Source organism: Anopheles cruzii, chromosome 3 (assembly GCF_943734635.1).
Source record: "Anopheles cruzii chromosome 3, idAnoCruzAS_RS32_06, whole genome shotgun sequence".
Lineage (NCBI taxonomy): Eukaryota > Metazoa > Arthropoda > Insecta > Diptera > Culicidae > Anopheles > Anopheles cruzii.
In genome coordinates, this window is record NC_069145.1 from 24,239,342 (window position 1) to 24,259,454 (window position 20,113).

A 20,113-nucleotide genomic window follows, 5' to 3' on the forward strand; every position below is an offset into this window, starting at 1 on the left:
ACTTGTCCCGACCGCAGCACGTGCGCTGTGCAGTTTGAAAACATTGTCGAAAAATTTAAACCAGACATTGTTGCAAGATCGAACGGAATGTTTACCGGGTCAACTCTGCCCAAAAATGTTGTCCAAGAGTCACGGCGAAAAAGTATATAAAACAGCCACAACTGTTTCACATGTTGGATGTTCCGACAAGATGTTTGGAGAGACTCTGCACGTGACGCTTGTTACGCAATAATGTTACAGTGCACAAGAAAGTATAGTAAAAAATACTATACACACAACTGCTTGGTTGTACATTCTATCTAGAACACAAAGTTTGCAACTGAAGCATCTCATTTTTCTATGTCTTGCTTTATTTTCAACATTGAATTATTATTTTGTTGTTGTTTTTTCAGTAATTATCGATTGTTTTTAAAATTTAAATTTCTATACAAGCGCTAGATAAATATATTTTTTCAGAATCATGTTTAAGGGTAGCGGGCGATGAAAATTCGTTCGTAATGAAAAGGTAACCCAAAAACAAAAAGAACTCTACGGGTTTCGACCGTAAACTCTTGATTCAAATCATAAACAAAACGATTAACAGATATGTTTCCAATTGGCGGTAAAGAAAAATGTACACTAGACAATTCTGATGAGCTAAGCTGGGTACGCTGCTGCTGTGTCTGAATGGTGGCGGTGTTTTTTGTTTAAATTTTCACAGGTTAGTCTCACAAACTGCCGATGGCGGCATCGTGTTGGAGGTAAAGCAACGCTTCAATTGTAATAAATGTTTAAAAAACGTAAGAAGCAATATTTAAAAAACTAGAATAGGATCGTACAATCGGTTAATGCCTAGCTTCTCAAGCTGCTTGACAATTTCTGCATGCGTGCATGCGCTTATGAAGAATAGTATCCCCTAACTGAATATGAAAATAAACAACAAACGACTATGGATTTGCACGGCGACTATGGCCTCTTTATACTCGCGCCCAGCTCTCGCCGTTCCTTTCCTATCGCTCGATCACGTACATTCATTTTTATCGCTCCTGATCGTGTTCCCTCTCCGGTGTCTCTCAGTGTGTCTAAACATGTCCCACGCCGACCATGCAGACGTCGTCGTTGGCCTGTCTTCAAAATGCTCCAAATCCTTTTTCCCCTTTTGCGGAGCCGCCTTGCTTCCCTACGTCTATGTTTATATGGTTTCTCAAATTGGCAACGGTGCATCTGGATCGTACGATGTTGTTGGTTAACGAATAATGATTAGTTTACATTGTTTTTCCCACTCACGGTCCTCAAGGCCAATCCACCGGTAACGCAAGGTCCGGTGCAATTGAAAAAAAACTTTTAACACACACAAAAACATAAACCATTGCCTGAACGTGGCTATCGATAGCGTTAGCGATGTGCAGGCCGCGTCAACCAGTGGTCAACCGGTTATGTATTCGAACAAACCGATCTCTCATATGAGAACTAAGGGCCAAAAGCTTCAACGATCGTTTTGATTGGGTCACATTTGTTGAACCAAATAAGTGCAAAACAACAATTATTCTTGGCTAGAATATTGGATTTTGAACCAGGTACACGGAAATGCCTCAAAGCACGCCTGCATCCCACTGGATCACGATCGTCTCGAGAGGCCACTCACAAGATGCACATGCACGAAACGACCATCTCGCTTCGGGCACAGCCCGGAAGTGAGTTGTGTGTGAATGCTAATTGTTTCGACACCTTGCCGTTTCTCAGCGGTTCCAAAAGTTTCCACACAACCTGTCGCATCCTCTATCTTCTGTATGAGTGCTTAAACTTCAATGGTGTGACTGTATGTTTGGGTGGTGCAGTGATTCGACTCGCAAGATTATAAAGGATTCCAAACCGTGATGCTGTTTCCAGAAATCATTTCTTATTTTTGTGTTCATTTCTTCTTATTACAAGATATTTATAATTAGTGGTTGCTTTTTTGTATGCTCGATTACTATTTCTTCTTTTTTGTAGCGTGACTTTGTTTAGTTTCGCGTTCCCAACCGCAGTTTTACCACGAAATACACATTCCTCACAGTGAGAGCGGTAAGAAGCTCCCTTCGCAGGGAATGGCGAGGCGCCCCTTGGTGTGCTTGCTCTGCTGTGCCGTGTTCCGAATATAGAGACAATCTATCCACTCCGCTGGGCTTTACTTAGTTGGTTTTTGTTTTTGCTGATCACACATAATAATTTTTACGTTTTATTTTACTTTTTATGCTTTCTTTTTGTGTTGCATTTTTATCCCTCGATCCAAGGCGACAACGAGGCAAGCGGGGTGGGAGACAAAGGGGTCAATGAGCTGAGCGCTGTTTCCATTACCACACGCACACACACACACACACGCATACACACGAAGGACACGGCAGCATCCATCCACATTCCTATCGATCGGCTTCCGCTTGGAAGACCGAATCCCTTTGCTTCCCTTTGCTTTGCTGCTGGCCTCATTCTGCATTCGATTAGGAAACGGATAGATATTGTTGTGTTTGCGTACGCTACTGCTGCTGGTGCTGCTGCTGCTGTTGGCTTTCTCGCTTCCTCCCCCTCGCTCTCTCTCTCTCTCTTGCTAAATAATTTATACCATCATTTCGACGACCAAACACTACCTGGGGTCTGGCACGTGGTGCTGTCTCGAGGACACCGACGAGGAAGTATTGGACGCAGCGTTCGCTTGTTTCATTTCGCGCGCTTTGGCAGCATTTCCCCCACCGGACGAGGGAGGCGTTTGGCGTGATGACGTCCTGCGCTCAACGGCCCCTCCGCCGCCACCTCCAGCACCGGGCTTGGCAGATGGCTGACCTTTGCCGGGTTTGCCACCGCCAGTGGATCCATGCTGCTGCTGCTGCTGCCCGGCCCGTCCTTGCGAATCGGCACCAAGCTTGAAACTATCACAATTGCCACCACCACCGTCCTCCTTCTCGCCGCCATAGTTGCCGGATTCAGCCGTCGTAGCACCACCAGTACCGCCTCCGTCACCGTCCAGTCCTCCCTCCTCGCCACCGTCGTCCACTAGCGGCTGAGACCTCCTTACACTATTGTTAACGGTACTACTAGTATTTCCAACGCCTAAATTCAATGAACTCAACTCATCGGACAATTCTTCGTCGGCGGCGGCGGTGCTGCTGCTCTTATTGAACGATTGAATGTTTGCGATGGTTGATAACATTAAAGCTTGCACAAATTGCGATCTGTAATAAATTGGTCGGTGGACGGAAGACAAGCATTAAAACAACATTTCCCCCAACAAGGGGTTTCCCGTTTCAGGCACATACCTGTCAGCTCGATCACGCTCCAGCTGCGCTTGCTCGGCCTCATCCATGGTTGGTGCCATGAAGCGTGCCATCAAGAACTGCGATTGCTGCTGTTGCTGTTGCTGCTGCTGCTGCGAGCTCGATCCGGTCGCGGGTCCACCGGAACCACCGATCGGGCCGAGGATGTTGCTAACACCGACCAGACCGATCGGTACCGGCATCGACGACGAGGACGCTGCAGTGATCGGTGCATCGCGCCCACCGGCATTCAGTGTGATGATTGTGTGGTTCGAGTTGGCCTGGCTGCTGCCTATCGCATTGTTGTTGACACCGGTTGCACCGCTCGGGGCGGTCGAGACGACCGTCGGCTGCTGCTGTCGTCTTGGTAGCCGCTCCAACTGTTGACGGGCGGCCTTGACGAAGGACGAAAAGAAAAGCGAAAACGAAACGTTTCATCCGGATTCTAGCTCCATTCAGACGACATTGCGAAACATTTTACGGGCCCTTTTCCCTCTAGGATGTATGGTAGCGCTTGCCGAACTATGTAATTGGCTTTCGTCTGATTTCCCCACAATTATTTACAAGAAGAAACATCAATGGTACACGGAAGATCATGAAGGTTTTGTACAACAAGTCGAACCGGTTCATGGCGCGCTACGAAACATCTTGGACGACAGTAATGATTGGAAACCTACATTTAAAAGTGTTTGTTTACGCAACCTAGCAACGGAGAAACCCCGGCAAAGTCAACTGGGTGTTTCACTGTTCATCAATAATAAAGTCCTAAATTTAGTGTCAGAATTGCCCTACAAAACACAGAAAATTGGCTCTCGCGTGCCACGTGCCAAAACAGTGAGCTGAGCTGCAATAAATCGATCCAAACAGCAACGAAAACCATGTACGAGGCAAGCGAGTTGAACTGAGAATGTGAATCACAACCCATAGATTGCATCGCTATGGAATTGATAGCTGAAATGCTTAAAAGTTTTCCACCAAGCCTTTAGATAACAAAGTGGCACACCGAGGGGACGGAGGGATAAAGAGACATCAGCTTAGATAAAGGACACCACCAGAGCATTACCGTAACCGACACACAGGCGTACACAGCGAGAAACGTGTAGCAAAAGAAGGCCACCTCAAGCGGCAGTGCCCAAGGATGATGCCAAAAGTGCTGCACGATTGTTTCATACATTGACACCGATACACGCGCGCGCACACTGAGATGATAGTTTTGCTTGATGTACGAAATATGAATAAAGACTGTCGGCGGAGGTTGCTATTCTTTTCCGTCAAAAGTGAAACTGTTCTCGGCCATTTGCCACCGTGACACCGTTATGATGACGACACCGCAAAACCGAAAGGAATGCAGTATTTGGCTAGCAGTGGCTGCTGCAGTGCACAACGAAAACGAAATCGAAGAAAATACAAACTACCAAAAACGCAATCGGAGGAATCGCTGGAAGGTGCGCACCCGGTCCCACCCCCTCCTGGAGTGCCGTAGTTGCTCTCCTTGCCCGGTTGATAACACTTCCACCACCGGAGTGCTGCATCGGGGGGTGGATCCTCTAGAGCGCGCTTTTACACCGGGTTGGAGATCCTCGGCACAAGATTTTTCTGTCCTTTTCCGGTCTGCACTTTTCCCGCGTTTCCTTTGTTTTCCGCTTGGCGAAGATAAACGGGCGTTGTTGGAAGCTAGATACTGCGCGATTCCCGCTTCGGCGTTGCCAACGGAAAAGCTATTTTCAACTTCGTCTCCTTTTTATGGTGTTTAAAGATGTGTGCTGTGTATGTATCTGCGTCAGGCCGCATCGATCACCGGAAGAACAACACTGGGCCACGGATTACACCGATTAGCTAACGGACGGTAGCTTATTTTTCCAAACTTCAAAAGTACGCGCCTACTACGACAGAGCTCGTCATTCCCTCTGGGGCGAAGAATGTAGGCGATCGCGATCGCGTTTTGCGGGTGAAACGCTTTAGCGAAGCACCCCGACGACCGGGTAGCGCTGAACGGACGGAAAGTGAAGGACGTACTGGGTGTTCAACAAATCCGCCCTTTCGCACGAAGCCGCGAGTTGCCGCGAAAATCTAAATGCATCGCACACGGACGGCCCACTACAAACAAACCGAAGCAACCCCGAAGAACCAGCCCTGCCGGACTAGGGGCGCTGGTTTTCGGCAGCTCGCCACTGCCTGGCGCTCTCTCTCACTCTAGCTGGTGGATTCGAAAACCACCACCATTACCTGGTGGTGGTCAAATGGCCCCAAAAAAAAAATACAAAACCAATCGCACATCTTCGAGAAAAGGTTGTGTAATGTTTCGTGCGCGAATTTACCCAACATTCCGTCCACTTTGCGCATTAGTTTAAATTTAATACCACACCACTACTTGGGGTCACTTGGGGGCTGCCTCTCTCTCCGTGCATGGTGAGAAGTATGCGATGTTCATCACCCGCCGCCACTTTTGCCCCGCACCCCGATCAGCTGGGCAAAGTTTGTTTACCGAAGACGCCACCAACATCGCTCCCTCGCTCTCTCGCTCACTGCTTACGAGAGGGAAATTTACACACACACACGCGCGCGCACGCACACATACATGCACACTTACAGTGACTTGCTGCCGTTCGAGCTGAATCTGCATGTGCAGCTGCTGCAGCTGGGAAGGTTGAGGGGCTCCGCCACGCCGAACGTTAGACAGCTGCTGCAACAGTTCCGCGATCGGATCGACCGATTCGCGGCCCGATGGTGACAGCGTCGACAGGCCGCCGCCGGATGAGCTGAAGTGCATGTTCGAGCGGCGTGAGCGTGGTCCACCGAGCGCTCGACCCGAGTGCGGCATCCGTCGTACTCCCCCATGACGGATCGCTGATGGTTCATCGTAAAGGGTTCCAAAAATGATCTTGAGTTAAGGAAACAAAACGCGCGCACCAAGAATGTCCTCGCAGGACAGGTACCTAGAAGGAAAGCAGACAGAGAGGGGGGCCTAACGGGCCTAAAGTAAAACAGACTCAGCTGGTCATTGGTAAAGGATATCAGAAACGAGATGAGATCGCGGGATCCGCTGCGATGCTCGAGGCTTAGATGGCGGGCAAAGTCATCCGTTACGAAGTTCGGTTCGCCACCGGGCAAGGCGGCGCACACCGGACAGACAACCTCCAGTCCGGTGTCGGTATGCTCGGCACTGACGTGTTCCAGGAGCGCGGCATCGCTCAAACCCATACGCTTGCAGTACGGACAGGTGAAGGACTGGGGCTGGTCGGGTGGCAGCACCTCGCCGCCGTAGTACAGCTCGAAGTCCGACTGCGTAAGTATGCACTGCATCGGGTGGTCGGCCGAGTGGCGAGTGGTCGTGGCGCCCTCCTCGTAGCAGTTCGCGCACAGATCGTAGTCATAGCAGATCAGACACTTGTACCGTCTGCCGCGGAAGTTACTTTTCAGACATGAATCACAGCTAACCCCTGTGAGGACATACAGAGAGAGAGAGAGAGAAAGAGAAAGCAGTGTGTTAAATTGGTAGATAAGCGCAGAGCGCACGTTCGATTCTTCGCTCTTTTTCCGCAACATCAACACAGCTCGCAGGGCCTCTTAGCCATGCATCACACACATGGCGATGGTTGCTGTGTTCTGGGTCGCGGCTCCTTAAAAGAAAGTAATTACGGAAGAAAGGGCGACACACTGACCACAAACAATGACGTGATCCTGTGTTTACTCTACTCTGCCCGCCCTCCCGCCACCATTCGGCCCGCTGGGTTCCACCACCACACAACCACAACGGCGGGCACACACTCGGTCTCACGGCCGACGGAAGGTGTCTTGCCGCGCGTAAGGTGCGCATCCAAGAGTCCAAGGAAAAAATCCGCTATATTTAGCACAAAGAATCGCTTCGATTCTCGCTCGAAATCCGTGTGCTCTCGCGGCTGCAATCCGATGGGCCACCGGCGGAGAAGCGGAACCGTTCCGACGGCGGACTGAGTACAGACAGCCGGGTGATAGATGCAGGTGGAACGAGATAATTGGACGGCGGGTCAACCGATGACCGCGGTTTTGCACGGATCGTACCCTGGGTGGGCGGTTGCGCAGCTTGAACCCGTCCAAAGGAGGCTCTCCCGTTCGCAACACAGAAAACGTCGCCATTTCCGTTCGTCCAAACAGTCAGCGATGTAAATGACGACTTTGGCCATCCGGTCATGGGCGGGTCAGGGGTCCGCTGTGCGACAGCAATAACAACAACAACCACATCGCAAACACCAACAATTTTGAGATGGTCCTTCGAAACGAATTTAGCGAACACACAAAGTGATCGCGCAATCGGCAAACTTCGGCCGGCCTTCCGGCTTCTGGATCCCTACTCCAGCGTCGCTGCTTGCTGTGTTGTGAGAGCTTTTGCATTGTTCCATTCGCTTCGTCTATTCGGCTGCTTTACCTTCATGGCGACTCATTATTTTTCACTTCCGAAGCCGTCCTCCAAGCACAGGCGGGGCAGTTATGGCGCTGCTCGGTGAAGAAGAAACAGGCCGCACACCGGACGGAAGGGATCGATGCACACGATATCCGCCGCCGCCACCGAAGCCGCTATCTATCACTCCGATTCTACGCCCAACACACTCGACGGTACGACGAGAACAATGCTCTGGCTTGAACACCTCGCGGCCTACTTGACGGGTATCGATGCGACTCTTTTCCGCCGCGGTTCTTTTTGTTGTGGTTCACCGCCGAACGGTTTGTGTGTGGAAATATTTTCCTTCCAAGACTCGGGGCAAAAACCTTGCGAGGCCCACCGCCATGCACGGTGTGTACTCTCGGGGGGCTCTGCGCTAATCCCACCGCCTGTCAAAGAGGAGGGATTATTATCGTCGTGTGCGTGAGTTTTCAGCAGCTGCTGCTGACCGACGGAGGTTGCGCTGACTCGGACTGGTTGACACAATTTTCACGTTAAACGGAAAATCACAGAAACCACTATTGCCCCGTGCTCAACCACTGCGCCACCCTTCCGCCTTGGGCACACACTCGAGCACATGCACACACACGCGATGCACGCACGCACGTACGTACCCCACTCACATACACAACCACACTCGCACGGACCGCACACGCACACGACTGCCACAAGAAAACGATTCACATAATCGCCAGGCCAGAGCAGCAAATTTGGGATTTGGCCTCGTCGTTTCGCTTTTCGTTGCGCTTTTGTTTTGCACCCGAACTCGCCGCTACGAACCAGCTCACTGAATTCGCTACATTCGTTTAGCCGCCGTGTGCTTGTCCGGAAAATGGGTTCATCGGTTGCAGGCACTCGGTCGACACACTACGGAGGGGTACCACACAGACTGAAATGGCATATACAGCTTCTCGATGGACCGCTCTTCGATATTCCCACTTCGGTCCCGTTTGGCGTGGGATGCGGCGCGACAATCCTGGAATTGGGTTAGGACCTGAAGTTCCGTGCTGGATGGGAAAAATCGTTGCCACACTTTCAGCAGGGACCCGATTCCGTGTCGGTCGACCCGATGACTCTCTGCTTTGGGGCTTTTGCTCGCTTCGATTAGTAACGTATCCCACCCATACAAGCGCACGGTTGGCAGGGAATTGCACTACTCGGCCCGTTTCACTGCTTCGGTGGGCCAATGGCTGCGGGTTGTGTACGGGTGCGCGGAGGGGGTGCACGGACGGATTTGACACTTTCCAGCCGTCAGCAAGACCATGCAGGGGTACCAACCAAAGAACCAAAGTGGATCTTCAAACACCGGACACGAACAACAGGCACCAACTCATTTGTGCATCCTCGTGGTCAATGCAAATTGCGCAATTTGTTCGCATTGAACGATTAACCATGTTTACGACTGTTTGCATTGAAACTAGCGATTGCACAACCGTTTTGAATTGTTTACACGGTCTTAACCGTTTGCCAAACCGCCATCTGTATTCAAGAAGGTGAACTATCAACTGCTGTCAACAGCTGCCGTTTGCTTCGAATGTTTTGATTCTGCCCGTTTGTTCCCAACATTCAATTACGACTGCGATAACTGGTTTAAAATCTAATGTAAAATGGGTGTTAAGGATCTGTGGAACCTGCTAACGCCGTACATGGAGCGGAAGCCACTGTTCGAACTGAGTAACAAAGTGGTAGCCATCGATCTTTCCGGATGGGTGTGCGAAAGTTTAAATGTGGTAGACTACTTCGTACACCCTCGATTTTATCTGCGGTAGGTTCGGATTGCCAATTTGCTCGGCACACTGTAAAAAACTCCTAACCATTCGCAGAAATTTGTTCTTTCGCACGTGCTATCTGCTGCAAACGGGCATAACCCCCGTGTTCGTTTTGGAGGGCGCAGCACCACCGCTGAAGTACGGTGTTATCGTAAAACGGAATCAGACACAATTCCGTGGTGCACGTCCGAGGAAGGTTAACAACTGCGACAAATCGGGGAACGTTGCTTCAGCATCACGACCGGCAGACAAGCTGAGCCAACCGTCGGAACAGAAGCGCAACCGGTTCCATCAGGTGCTGAAACAATGCGAGGAGCTCCTAAACGCCATGGGGTTGGTTTGCGTGCAAGCTCCCGGCGAAGCGGAAGCGCTCTGTGCGTATTTGAATCACGACGACCGCATCTACGGTGTTATCAGCCAAGATTCAGACTGCTTCGCGTATGGCGCGGTACGCGTTTTTCGTAACTTTTGTGCCTCACAAACCGGTGGCGGTTCGGTCGATGTGTACGACTTGCAGCGCTTGGAGGGTAGCGCTCTGCAGCTGGGCCAAGAAAAAATCATTGCCATGGCCCTGCTCACCGGATGTGATTACTGTCCGGCGGGTGTGTTGGGTGTGGGCCGCGAAATGGTGACACGATTTTTATCTTGTTGCCAAAATGATTCCATTTTGGCCAAGATACGATCGTGGCGCCGGACAAGCGATCAGTTGACGGCACTGGAGGTGAAGGTAGACGATAAAAATGTTTGCACCGACTGTGGGCACGCGGGAAAGCTGCAGCAGCATCGAAAGTCCGGGTGCCTAGATTGCCACAGGAGCGCCGGTTGCGATGAGTCCCGATGGAGGCAACAGCGCGCGAACGTAAAAGCGGAACTAGAGATTAAACGGAAAGCACTTAAAGATCCCAATTTTCCGCACGAACCCATCATAGAGGAGTTTCTAACGAGGCCATGTGAGCTGCCCACGCTGGATTTATCGTGGAAACAACCCAATCTTGTCAAGTTCACCGTATGTTTTAAAGTCACACCCAACCATGCTGGCATTTGCTTACAATCCTATTCTCGTTTCAGCAAAGCATGTCCTCGTACCTGCAGTGGAACGAGCTGTACTGCTTCCAAAAGTTACTCCCGCTGTTCACCCGGTGGCAAATCGATTCCGCGAATGTCCAGAGCGCCACACGATCCAACGTATTCCTGACACCCGATTACATTAAGAAAAAACGTGCTCCCAAAGGAATCGCGAGCTATGAAATCATTTGGAAAGATGCTCACGGTTTATTTCGCGGCTTGATACCACAGGAACAGATTGACGCTTACTTGGAAGAGGCGGGAAATAGTTTGGAAAACCTTTGGAGCACGATCGAACCCCACGAGCTGGTGCTTATAGCATATCCTGAGCTGCTCGATGCTTTTCTTCAGTCGAAGGTGAAAGGAAAACGCAAAAAGGTGGCTAAACCCTCTCAAACCGAGAACGAAAACGAAAAACCGAAAAAGAAAGTCACCAGAAAAAAGAAGGACGAAAAGCAGCAGCGCTTGAGCGTTTTTCTCAAAAATCCGGGCACATCCAAAGAGCAGGATAAAACAGCGGCCCAGAGTGATGAAGAAAACCAAGTGAATCTATTTAACAGATCGCCACCGTATATGGAGGATCATTTTAATTTGAACCTAACAGCCGAACTAGAGGCGATTGCAGAGGACCGCACTACGAACGATACGTTCAATTCGTCGGAGGTAATCGAACGTTTGTGTCGCCCAAACTACTTGCAGCGGGCACTCGTTGAGTACATGGAAGTAATCGAAACAGAAAAGAAATCCGCTGCACTGCACGAGCTGCTTTCTCAAAGTTTGGCTCTACTGGCGACCGACCAAGACGAAGACACACCGGTGCAGCATCGCATAGTACTGAAGCAGGACCTTTTGAATGCTTCCGTAAGCAGTACCAATCCGGAACAAACGTTGCCGGTTGCAAGAAAGACGAAAAGAAAAAGCTTTTTCTTCGAGCCAATCCATGTTCCTCCGGATGGTGGTGATGATGGTTCTACAAACCCTGAAATGGATATGTTCGAATGTTCGCTAATGCTAAAAGATCAGATCGTCGTCGAGCAGCCTGCATACGATGGGGAAGGATTGGCCAATCAGACGATTGTTTACGATATAGATTTTTAGTATTCCACCTTTCGAACAGTTTTTACTCAGATTCCTTGTCCAATTGATGTACTCAAAAACATCATGATATACACTGAAATGAGAAAACTAAACCTCCCTAAAAAACTAACTGAAATGAGAAAACTAAACCTGGGGTCATTGATTTAGGTTAGAGGATATCCAAACAATTTATTTAGGATCGTGAGGCAGTTTGAATCCCACCATGTCCGCTGTATCCCGAATGGTTCGTTCACCTTTGCCGCGGTAAGCCTCGCTGAGTTGCTTGAGTGTACGTACGCTCTCCAAGTAACAGCGATACGTGTCGGCCGTGAACTGTAGTTCCTCCTTGGCCCGACAGTGCTGCTGTTCAGTGGTTTCGAAGCGACGGTACTGATCCGTAATATATTTGGCCGCCAGGGCACACGAAGCGCTTCCATCGCCGGTGCTGATGTGCTTCAACTCAGTTAAAAGCTGCTTTAACGTTTTGCTGCCTACAAGTTTCGTAGCCGTCGCCATCGTTACAGTTTTTCCTTGGTCGAGAGCACAAGCTGCCGGACAAGCTCTTTCGAAATAAGTTCAAGATCGTCCGTATCGTACGTGGGTTCTTCGTTGTTATCCCAAACTTCGGTTGGAAATGTGGCTCCCAATGGTAAGTGATGTAACGAAGTGTCGTTGAAAATGTCGCCGAATCTAAAAGTGTTCTTGAGCGGTATCTCGTGGAAAAAATCTGCCGCCCTCACAATATATCCCGCACTGGTTTGCAACAACCGGTGAGGATTGTTGTTCACAATGCTGCCAAAACTGTTGCTGATGAGTGTGACGTTCCCGAGGCGATCCGATTGCCAATTGCTCCACAGCACGTTATTGACTATTTGCTTTGGACAGTGCGGTAAGTAGAAAAGCGTTCTACAATCTGCACAGTACTTGCCTTCCAGATTCTCTTCCAGGACGGTTTCACCGAGTGATAGCAGTACTTCAATCTCCGAAGGCCCAAAGACCGGATCGAAAAACTGTCCACGAAGGCCGGGTAGAAACTTGTCGCGCAAACAGCGTATAAACGCTAGCTGGTACCGAGCGGTAGAACACTCGGTAAATCTTCCGAGCCCCAAGCAAACGATTCGTTCGATTCCGAGTAGAGCCGGACCGACAGTCTCAAAGCAGTCCGTAAAAAACTCCGATTGCTGTATATCGGCTTCGGAGGCGCTAAGTTTTGCACTGTGAAAACCGATTGTTTATGTAATCGAAGTGAACTGTGACGGCAGCAGCAAAATCGTATACATACATAAGTGTTCGGCAACAAGCCTCTCCACTATCAGTTCCCGACTGGCGCAGAAACGTTTTAAGTTGATTATTTTTCGCTTTGCGCCTATGTTGTCCTTTTTTCGTCGAAACTAATTTAAACCCGTCCAAGCTTCCACTCATACCGCATTGTTTACATTCCGGCACATTTCGCTGCTCGAACGAATTGGGCGAAATTTGATGGCGAAAAAACAAGCGAAAGACACTGACAGTTGATACTCGCGCCTTCTCGCCGCTTTGCATTCAAAGTAACGATCGCTCGGTGCGTCAGTTTTCACCCATCTTTTTTGTTGTAACGTTAAAACACAGAAAACGCGCGGAAAATGAGTGATTTAGCCAACGTTTACAATCTGCTGCGTACAAAGTACCAAGATAATGCGTTCAGTATGCGCTACCCGCCGACTTACATTCGTGAGTTAACGGAGCGCAACGATAAAATCGTCTTTGCTTTCATTGAGGTGTGCACCAACAGCAGCATCATCGAGTGATCCGGAGAGCAATGGCCAGATTTTCTAATTTCTGTACTCACTGTCTCATCACCAACAGCATAATGCTCCGATTAAGAAAGAACGTGACTCGTCCCTAAGCCCTCCCAAAACCACCGACCGCAGTATGTCCGATGATCTGGATTTAACGGGCTCACCACTAAAAGATGATGTTATTCTCGATGAGCTTGAACTCACGGAAGATGGGGTGCGTCAACTTAAAATCTGGACTCCCGAAGAAGAAACCCTCGGCCCACTGAGCACAGAGTCGGCGCGTGCATTGTTCCAGTGTTTTATAAATCTTGACTGTCGCATTGGATCCGGAGAACTGTGGGCCCTCTGTGCTGGCAACGACATGGATCGGACTGTCCTGCTGCAGCTCACTGTCTACCCGGGCGATGCGCGAAACGATCGAAAGTTTGGTCGCGGTGTGGTTCGCTTTGCCGGTCAACATCCTTGCAGCAGTGTGACGATGGCGCAACTTCGAAGCGTTCATCGACAGCGCGCCGCGGGCATGACACATATACCGAAAATTTACATCCGCCAGTGGTACAACCTATACCCTCATCTCTCGGTACGGCTCAGCTGGCACACGCTGAACGAGACCGCTACGTTTACAGCGGAAAGCAAAGCGCAGGTTCGCATCAGCCAACGGCTATCGGTTAATAACGGTGAGTTTGGCAAATCTACATGCTCGACCGGTTACCTCGTCGGCCAGCTACAACTGTTGTCGCTGCTAAGTGAGAAAATTGTGGACATTCGCGCTAATCGCGTTTCCGGTTATGAACTGTATGGCTTGAACACAACGTAAGTGCCTCTTTTGTCGTTGGCCTACTTAGATTTTGAACCATGTCTCCTTGGATTCGTTTCGTTACAGTTCAGAAACGCTCGATTTCGTCAAGGATAAGATCAACAGCATTCTGTGCAAGTTTCAGGCGGTTGAATTGCCGTGCTTTACATTCAGCACCATCGCAAAAATGGTCGAGCAGGTTCGCGAGCGTAATCTAACCGACGTGATGGAACGCCTTTACGATGTAGTGATTTGTAAGCTGTTGCACTGTCTTCGCGATGTCCGCTAATATGATTACTTATCGTGTTGTTTTCTCATTGTTTTTCCATGCCCCATTCAAGTATGTCTGAACTACGACGATTTGAAAGCTTGCATCGATTACATCTTTCAATTATCTGCTCACGCAAACATTGTGGTAAGATCTGTAGGACTGGTAGTAATTTTCACTAATCCAGCATTAAGCAATTGAACACCGTATTTCGCATATTGTTCTGAGTTTTACTCTTTTTTTAATTGTTCATACCTTCTCAGAACATACCATCAACCGGCACTCGCTTCGCTCAGCTCATACAAGCGATGATACAAGACCGGCTGGACGTTCCCACGCTGGCCTTATCCGAACCGTACGAGCTGCTTCTGGAGGTCGGCTTTTCCAAGCTAATGCACGACTATCAGCTGATATTCGCGGAATGTGGGTTTTACGAACTGGAGTTTGAAACCCTCTTCCAACCGCAGCTGACAAACGCTCGCAAATCCCGCTACGCAGCGGACTCCGTCGGTCGGTCGGACAAAAGCCTCGGATGTCCCAGGGCCGGTCGCACTGGCCTTGGACTGCTGCCACAGCCGGGAGAAATGTTGGGAGTACGCGAAAAGTCGATCCCGGTGCGCCATTTCGACGAGGACGAAGTGCGCGCCAAGCTAAACCGATTAGCACAGGTGCACCTGCTGATAGAACATTTGCTGTCGCTCGAAGAATTTGTTAACATTCCATCGATTTATGGGCGTGCCTGCGAAGTCTATCTGGCCCAGCGTCCCCTGAGCTACAGTCAGGTATACCACCGGGAAAGCGACCTTCTCGAGCTGGACGTTAACGAAGGGAAGCTAATCAGCCTTACCAAGAATCTATTGCCATGTGCAAGACGTGTAACGATGTCCTCGGCCAATGTGGTTCAGAAGCTAGAGACCGTATTTTATCAGAATTCGCAACCGATCTTTCCGGACCGGTTTTTCCCACAGTTTAAGCAGCAAGAAGACACAACAGAAGAGCAGATGTTCTGGTGCCTCGAATATGATAGAATAGAGCGTCTGTAAGCGTCTTGTGAGATGTGATCTTTGAGACTTTTAATAATAAAAATGGCAGAAGGTGAACTATTTTTATCCGTTTGACTATCTTGAGCGAGAGTATCCTTAACAGAAGATACTCCGAAACATGAAGTTGACATTAAAACCAGCTCAAAATGAGCAAAGCATCCTGCCTTAGACTGTACATGCATTAAATCATTGCTTTGCACTGATAAGAAGTTAAGGTCGCGCTGATAATGCAATCATATACGATAACGAATCAAGTTCCATTGACATTCAACGAGTAATACGGCGTACATTCGCTGTAATGTGCTGCCATTTCTTTCACAACTAAACAACAGTGAATCTACGGTGTGTTTTACGTTCTTCTTGTCGTTATTTCTTTATTGGATGTTTTATGGTTCGTGTTTTTTTAAATGTCTGCAAAGAAAATTCAAAATATTGTAGATGCTTTTTTCTCCACCTTCCAAGGAGGGTAATGCCATGCCTTTTCCTGTCTACGAACGGATCCTGTTTCCTCGCATCAAGATTTCTACTGTTCTCGCGCTGTGGCATTTCCCACATGCAAACACTTGCTAACGAAAACTTGAACAAATATGTTCACACGCGACGGATGCTGACGACGCTTTGGGATCGAGTATTGATTAATTTGCTCCGCACAATTGTAAACGATTGTAGATAATGCTGTTCTGGCGACCTGATTTAGCAGAAGAGCCGTCTCTGAGAAGGAAAGTATTAGGAACCAGCTTTTCGAAGGATGCTGCGATCCACAGTTCCAATATTTCACCTCATTCAAACATTAATTCTTTTTACACAAAACTGCACATACACCGTTGTGTCCCTGCACTACACACAGCATCCAGTTGCACGCCCACTAGCTTTTTCTCCTTAAAATAAATACCTAATAGAGAAATCAGTCCGGTCTTCCTACTAGGGTCGGGTTTTGAATGAAAAGCTAAACCAAATTGGGAGACAAGATGCGATAAAACCTCCACAAGAATGTAGGCCAAATTCTCCGCGACATCCGTCAATCTCCCTGAGGGTTGGGACCCCATGCAGCGCGCGACACAGTAGGCTGCGCACAGCGCGATGCTGATGGGTGGTGGCGCGAGATGTTTAGAACTTTTCCTCCTCCAGGCCGTGCTTGAAACATAGCAGCACGGGGATGGAATCGCCGTCGATGTCACGGTACTCCAGCATGGCAATCAATCCGTCGCAGTCCATCGATTCACCGGTGAAAAATTGCAGATCCTTAAAGCGACCGAGCAGATCCTTCATCACCTTGTTGATGTTCGTTTTGAACACTTCTACCTCGTCGGGCGATTTTTCCTCAAGCCGGGTGACGAGCCTGGGCATTGCAGAAAGGTTAAAAAAAAAAACAGAGTTTAGTCATGCCTTTCACCTTGTGTCGCCGAAAGAAGCACCACGACCACGCATCGCTTGGAAGGCTACTTTTGTTTTGCTAAGTTTCGATCGTGGTGACATACTTTTTTACAATTTTGCTAATATAATCACACCAACACTCACTTCTTCATGTAGTCCTTCAGGTAGGTGGTGAACTGCTTTTTGTCGGAGAAGCCAGTCTCCACCAGACGGTGGTTCAGCACAATATCTACTCCGCTCTCGGTAGCTGCGTCCGTCCCTTCGTCGGCTTCTTCGGCCGACGGGTTGGCACCATCCAGCTGCACGTCTCCCATGGAGCGGGAAACGTGCTTTCCGTAGACCTCGTACATCACGCTGTCGACCAGCTTCACCTTGTAGGTATCCGAGAACATCTCGTCACCTTGGAAACGGGGGCAGTGGAAAAGATTGAAAAAATTAAAACGCTGCATACCACCACGCATGCTGAGTCATCAGGCATAGATTCCCGGCCGGTGAAAACTCTGATGACACATCGGAGGGTCCTTGTGCTAACGGCAAACCCGTGAGGCATTCTCTTTTGTTTACCTCTACGCTATCGTAGTATGCTGTGCGATTACCGTAAAAAACGAAAATATCATAGACGACTAAAGGAACCGACAGAAAGGCTTCACCATTTTCTGTAGCTAAATGGAACGGAAAACTTCTGCAGGACAGGCATTTAACACGTACACACAATTCTGTCACTCCGGGTACAGAGTACGTGAAGGAACACGGCGTATGGAAACTTTACGTTAAACGCATATTAAAATCACTGGCTGCTCAAAAAATAACAACTTTCAGATGCTGAGAAGGTGTCGGGCAGTTGCCGTGAACTTACCGGTGAAGATATCCTTCCAAATTTTCATTTTGCTGGAAGATGGAGAAAACTACAAAAACTACGGTGTTTCCACCTGAGGATCTAGCCGGAAAAAGAACGACTGTCGCTCCTCTACGGCCCAGGGCTGCCAACTGCGCAGTGCTACAAATGTCGACTGACGTTTGCCGGCGATTTCGCCGGTTGCTAGGGGAGTTTTCGCCCACAAAGTACGTTATATTTGATCGGTTCTGCTCAATGGCTTTGAATATGTAAACATTCTACAATTAAACCATGTAACAATTCACGTTATTTTCTCTTTAATGGCTTACCTTATTGCTGTGGCACTTCGCTTACCGAACCTGTTTCCGATGACAGCCTTCTTGCTTACGGTGGCTGTGCGAACGTGTCCCTAATCGGCACTGTCATTCCACACAGACCCGCGGTGTAAGTTTTGGCCACACGTACAAAACAACTCCCCAGAGCTGAGGGAACCGTGGCGAACCGTAAGCTAGGATAAAATTTTATACACACGATATTAGGGGAAAACACCCACGAGCGAGCGTGTTTTTTGGTAGCCGCTATTCGAGCTCTTCACATCACAGCACTCAAAGACTTAACAAACAAGCCTTAACCCGACCTGGTAAATACTCACCACCGTGAAGCACGACACAGGAACGCAGGATCTGTTTACGGAAACGCACAACAACAACGCGCGATAGTGCGTGAGTTTTGTCCCATCAACAACATCTCGGCAAATGTCAACCGATCAATAGGAAAGCATTGGAGTGCGAAAATGAACACCGCGGATGCGCTCCTTGCAGCCGACCAATCTTCTTGCGCCACCGGCGGAAGTCTAGGAACGGAATGGCAACCGATTACACTAACGTTGGTGGAATACCCGAAAGGTATGGCAGGGAGTGAAGCGCGCAGACCCCTTTTCTTCCCGTTTTGACTCATTCGGTATGTTTTCCATTGCTGCGGGTTCTTTTGCAGGTGACTTTATAGGAAAACTGCTCGCATGGATCAGCCTGGCCCCGCTCGGTATTGGGGCCGGCTTCGTGGCGCTTATACTTTTTCGACGGGACCTGCACACGATAGTGTTTTTCGTCGGTACGCTGGTGAACGAGTGCATCAACATGCTGCTGAAGCACTGGATCAAGGAACCACGGCCCATTTCGAGGGCACAAATTTGGACCGAATACGGCATGCCTTCCTCACACTCGCAGTTCATGTGCTTTTTCTCCACCTACGTGTTACTATTTATCTTTATAAGGTAATTATTGGCTTGCTGGCGATCTGCAGAGACGGTTCGCGTATCATGGAAGGCTCTTTTTCTTTTTTCCCTCGCAGACTGCATCACATGAACAATAGTAGCAGTGCGCGGATCGAACGGATCGTTCGGGTACTGATGCTGGCTATTTGCTGGGCAGCAGCATTTCTCGTGTGCTTCGGTCGGGTGTATCTGCTGTACCACACGGTGCGGCAAGTGCTGATCGGTGCCATCGTCGGTGCGGTGGTAGGCGCCCTGTGGTTCCTGCTGACGCACTGCATACTCACGCCCTACTTCCCCATGGTCGTAACGTGGCGCATTGCCGAGCTGTTTCTGCTGCGGGACACGACCCTTATCCCCAACGTTCTGTGGTTTGAGTACACCGCAACCCGGCAGGAAGCTCGGGCACGATCCCGCAAGCTGGTGAGCATGAAATCCCAGTGACGGTTCTGGTCACCCTGGCGGCGTTACTCGTACGGAAAATAGCACCAAAACAACGCAGGCTTGCTTTGTTCTTTTGGTCGCTCGCAAACCAAAGCGAAACAGTAAAACTTAGCCGCGCTGGGGAATCAACACGCAACACGCGTATCGTTTGTTGATAAGACGCAAGAGAAACTGCTGAAGATCTGTACGCGCTCACCGATTTGATGCGTAACTTTTGCTGCAGAAACCGTACTACATTGCTAAATGTAGGTATCCCCATTTCCTCGTAAACACGGAAAATGAATTGAGAATTCATTCAACACGCGATCGACGTACGCCCACTCGGATGCGGGGCAGTAAGGGACGGAGCATTGACCTTCTGTGCGTGGACACAGTAAGCCCAGTGGTGTGCAAACTAGGCAGCGCTATGATAAGGTTGACTGCTAGATAACGTAAGTCAATCCGCGAAAGTTAGAGAGGCACTAGCGTAACTCCTCGGAAGTGATTCAACTTCGTCGCACTCTGCAAAAGGATCTTCACGTCGGTACGAATGAGACTTGCCTGTTCCCATTCCCTGCACCAGCCCTAGATCTTCTTGTTGCGACGAGCACGTGCACGTGCACCAACCAGTAAACATATAATGTGATCATACACCGTTTGGAAGTAATTAACAAGTCTAGGATCGATGAGGACAAAACAAAAGTAATAATAATAACGAAGCAAAACGAA

The 20,113-nt window shown here is 49.2% G+C and overlaps 7 protein-coding genes across 7 annotated transcripts; 3 read left to right on the forward strand and 4 right to left on the reverse strand.

Annotated features, from left to right (window-relative positions):
* Nucleotides 1-365: 365 nt before the first annotated feature.
* On the reverse strand, nt 366-8,790 carry LOC128275608 (E3 ubiquitin-protein ligase KCMF1). Its single transcript, XM_053014169.1, has 6 exons — nt 8,136-8,790; nt 7,672-8,075; nt 6,282-6,706; nt 5,857-6,126; nt 3,270-3,661; nt 366-3,185 (listed from the first exon to the last, which is right to left on the reverse strand). Exons 2-6 carry the CDS (start codon nt 7,685-7,687, stop codon nt 2,600-2,602), a joined length of 1,689 nt encoding a protein of 562 aa, XP_052870129.1. The 5' UTR covers nt 7,688-8,075; nt 8,136-8,790; the 3' UTR covers nt 366-2,599.
* Nucleotides 8,791-9,293: 503 nt separating this feature from the next.
* Nucleotides 9,294-11,618, forward strand: LOC128274021 (flap endonuclease GEN). Its single transcript, XM_053012104.1, has 3 exons — nt 9,294-9,451; nt 9,510-10,461; nt 10,524-11,618. The coding sequence occupies exons 1-3, from the start codon at nt 9,294-9,296 to the stop codon at nt 11,616-11,618; spliced, it is 2,205 nt and encodes a 734-aa protein (XP_052868064.1).
* A 156-nt stretch (nt 11,619-11,774) lies between these two features.
* LOC128272706 (protein FMC1 homolog) lies at nt 11,775-12,113 on the reverse strand. The gene has a single exon (XM_053010570.1). It carries the CDS (start codon nt 12,111-12,113, stop codon nt 11,787-11,789), a length of 327 nt encoding a protein of 108 aa, XP_052866530.1. The 3' UTR covers nt 11,775-11,786.
* A 2-nt stretch (nt 12,114-12,115) lies between these two features.
* Nucleotides 12,116-13,037, reverse strand: LOC128272705 (SRR1-like protein). Its single transcript, XM_053010569.1, has 2 exons — nt 12,880-13,037; nt 12,116-12,812 (listed from the first exon to the last, which is right to left on the reverse strand). Exons 1-2 carry the CDS (start codon nt 13,017-13,019, stop codon nt 12,116-12,118), a joined length of 837 nt encoding a protein of 278 aa, XP_052866529.1. The 5' UTR covers nt 13,020-13,037.
* A 182-nt stretch (nt 13,038-13,219) lies between these two features.
* Nucleotides 13,220-15,482, forward strand: LOC128273740 (protein zwilch). The gene is made up of 5 exons (XM_053011773.1): nt 13,220-13,354; nt 13,443-14,188; nt 14,259-14,425; nt 14,513-14,586; nt 14,703-15,482. The coding sequence occupies exons 1-5, from the start codon at nt 13,220-13,222 to the stop codon at nt 15,480-15,482; spliced, it is 1,902 nt and encodes a 633-aa protein (XP_052867733.1).
* Nucleotides 15,483-15,828: 346 nt separating this feature from the next.
* Nucleotides 15,829-17,830, reverse strand: LOC128275136 (translationally-controlled tumor protein homolog). The gene is made up of 3 exons (XM_053013537.1): nt 17,713-17,830; nt 17,001-17,256; nt 15,829-16,821 (listed from the first exon to the last, which is right to left on the reverse strand). The coding sequence occupies exons 1-3, from the start codon at nt 17,738-17,740 to the stop codon at nt 16,590-16,592; spliced, it is 516 nt and encodes a 171-aa protein (XP_052869497.1). The 5' UTR covers nt 17,741-17,830; the 3' UTR covers nt 15,829-16,589.
* A 315-nt stretch (nt 17,831-18,145) lies between these two features.
* On the forward strand, nt 18,146-20,092 carry LOC128273071 (dolichyldiphosphatase 1-like). Its single transcript, XM_053010986.1, has 3 exons — nt 18,146-18,596; nt 18,685-18,964; nt 19,042-20,092. The coding sequence occupies exons 1-3, from the start codon at nt 18,485-18,487 to the stop codon at nt 19,403-19,405; spliced, it is 756 nt and encodes a 251-aa protein (XP_052866946.1). The 5' UTR covers nt 18,146-18,484; the 3' UTR covers nt 19,406-20,092.
* Nucleotides 20,093-20,113: the final 21 nt, after the last annotated feature.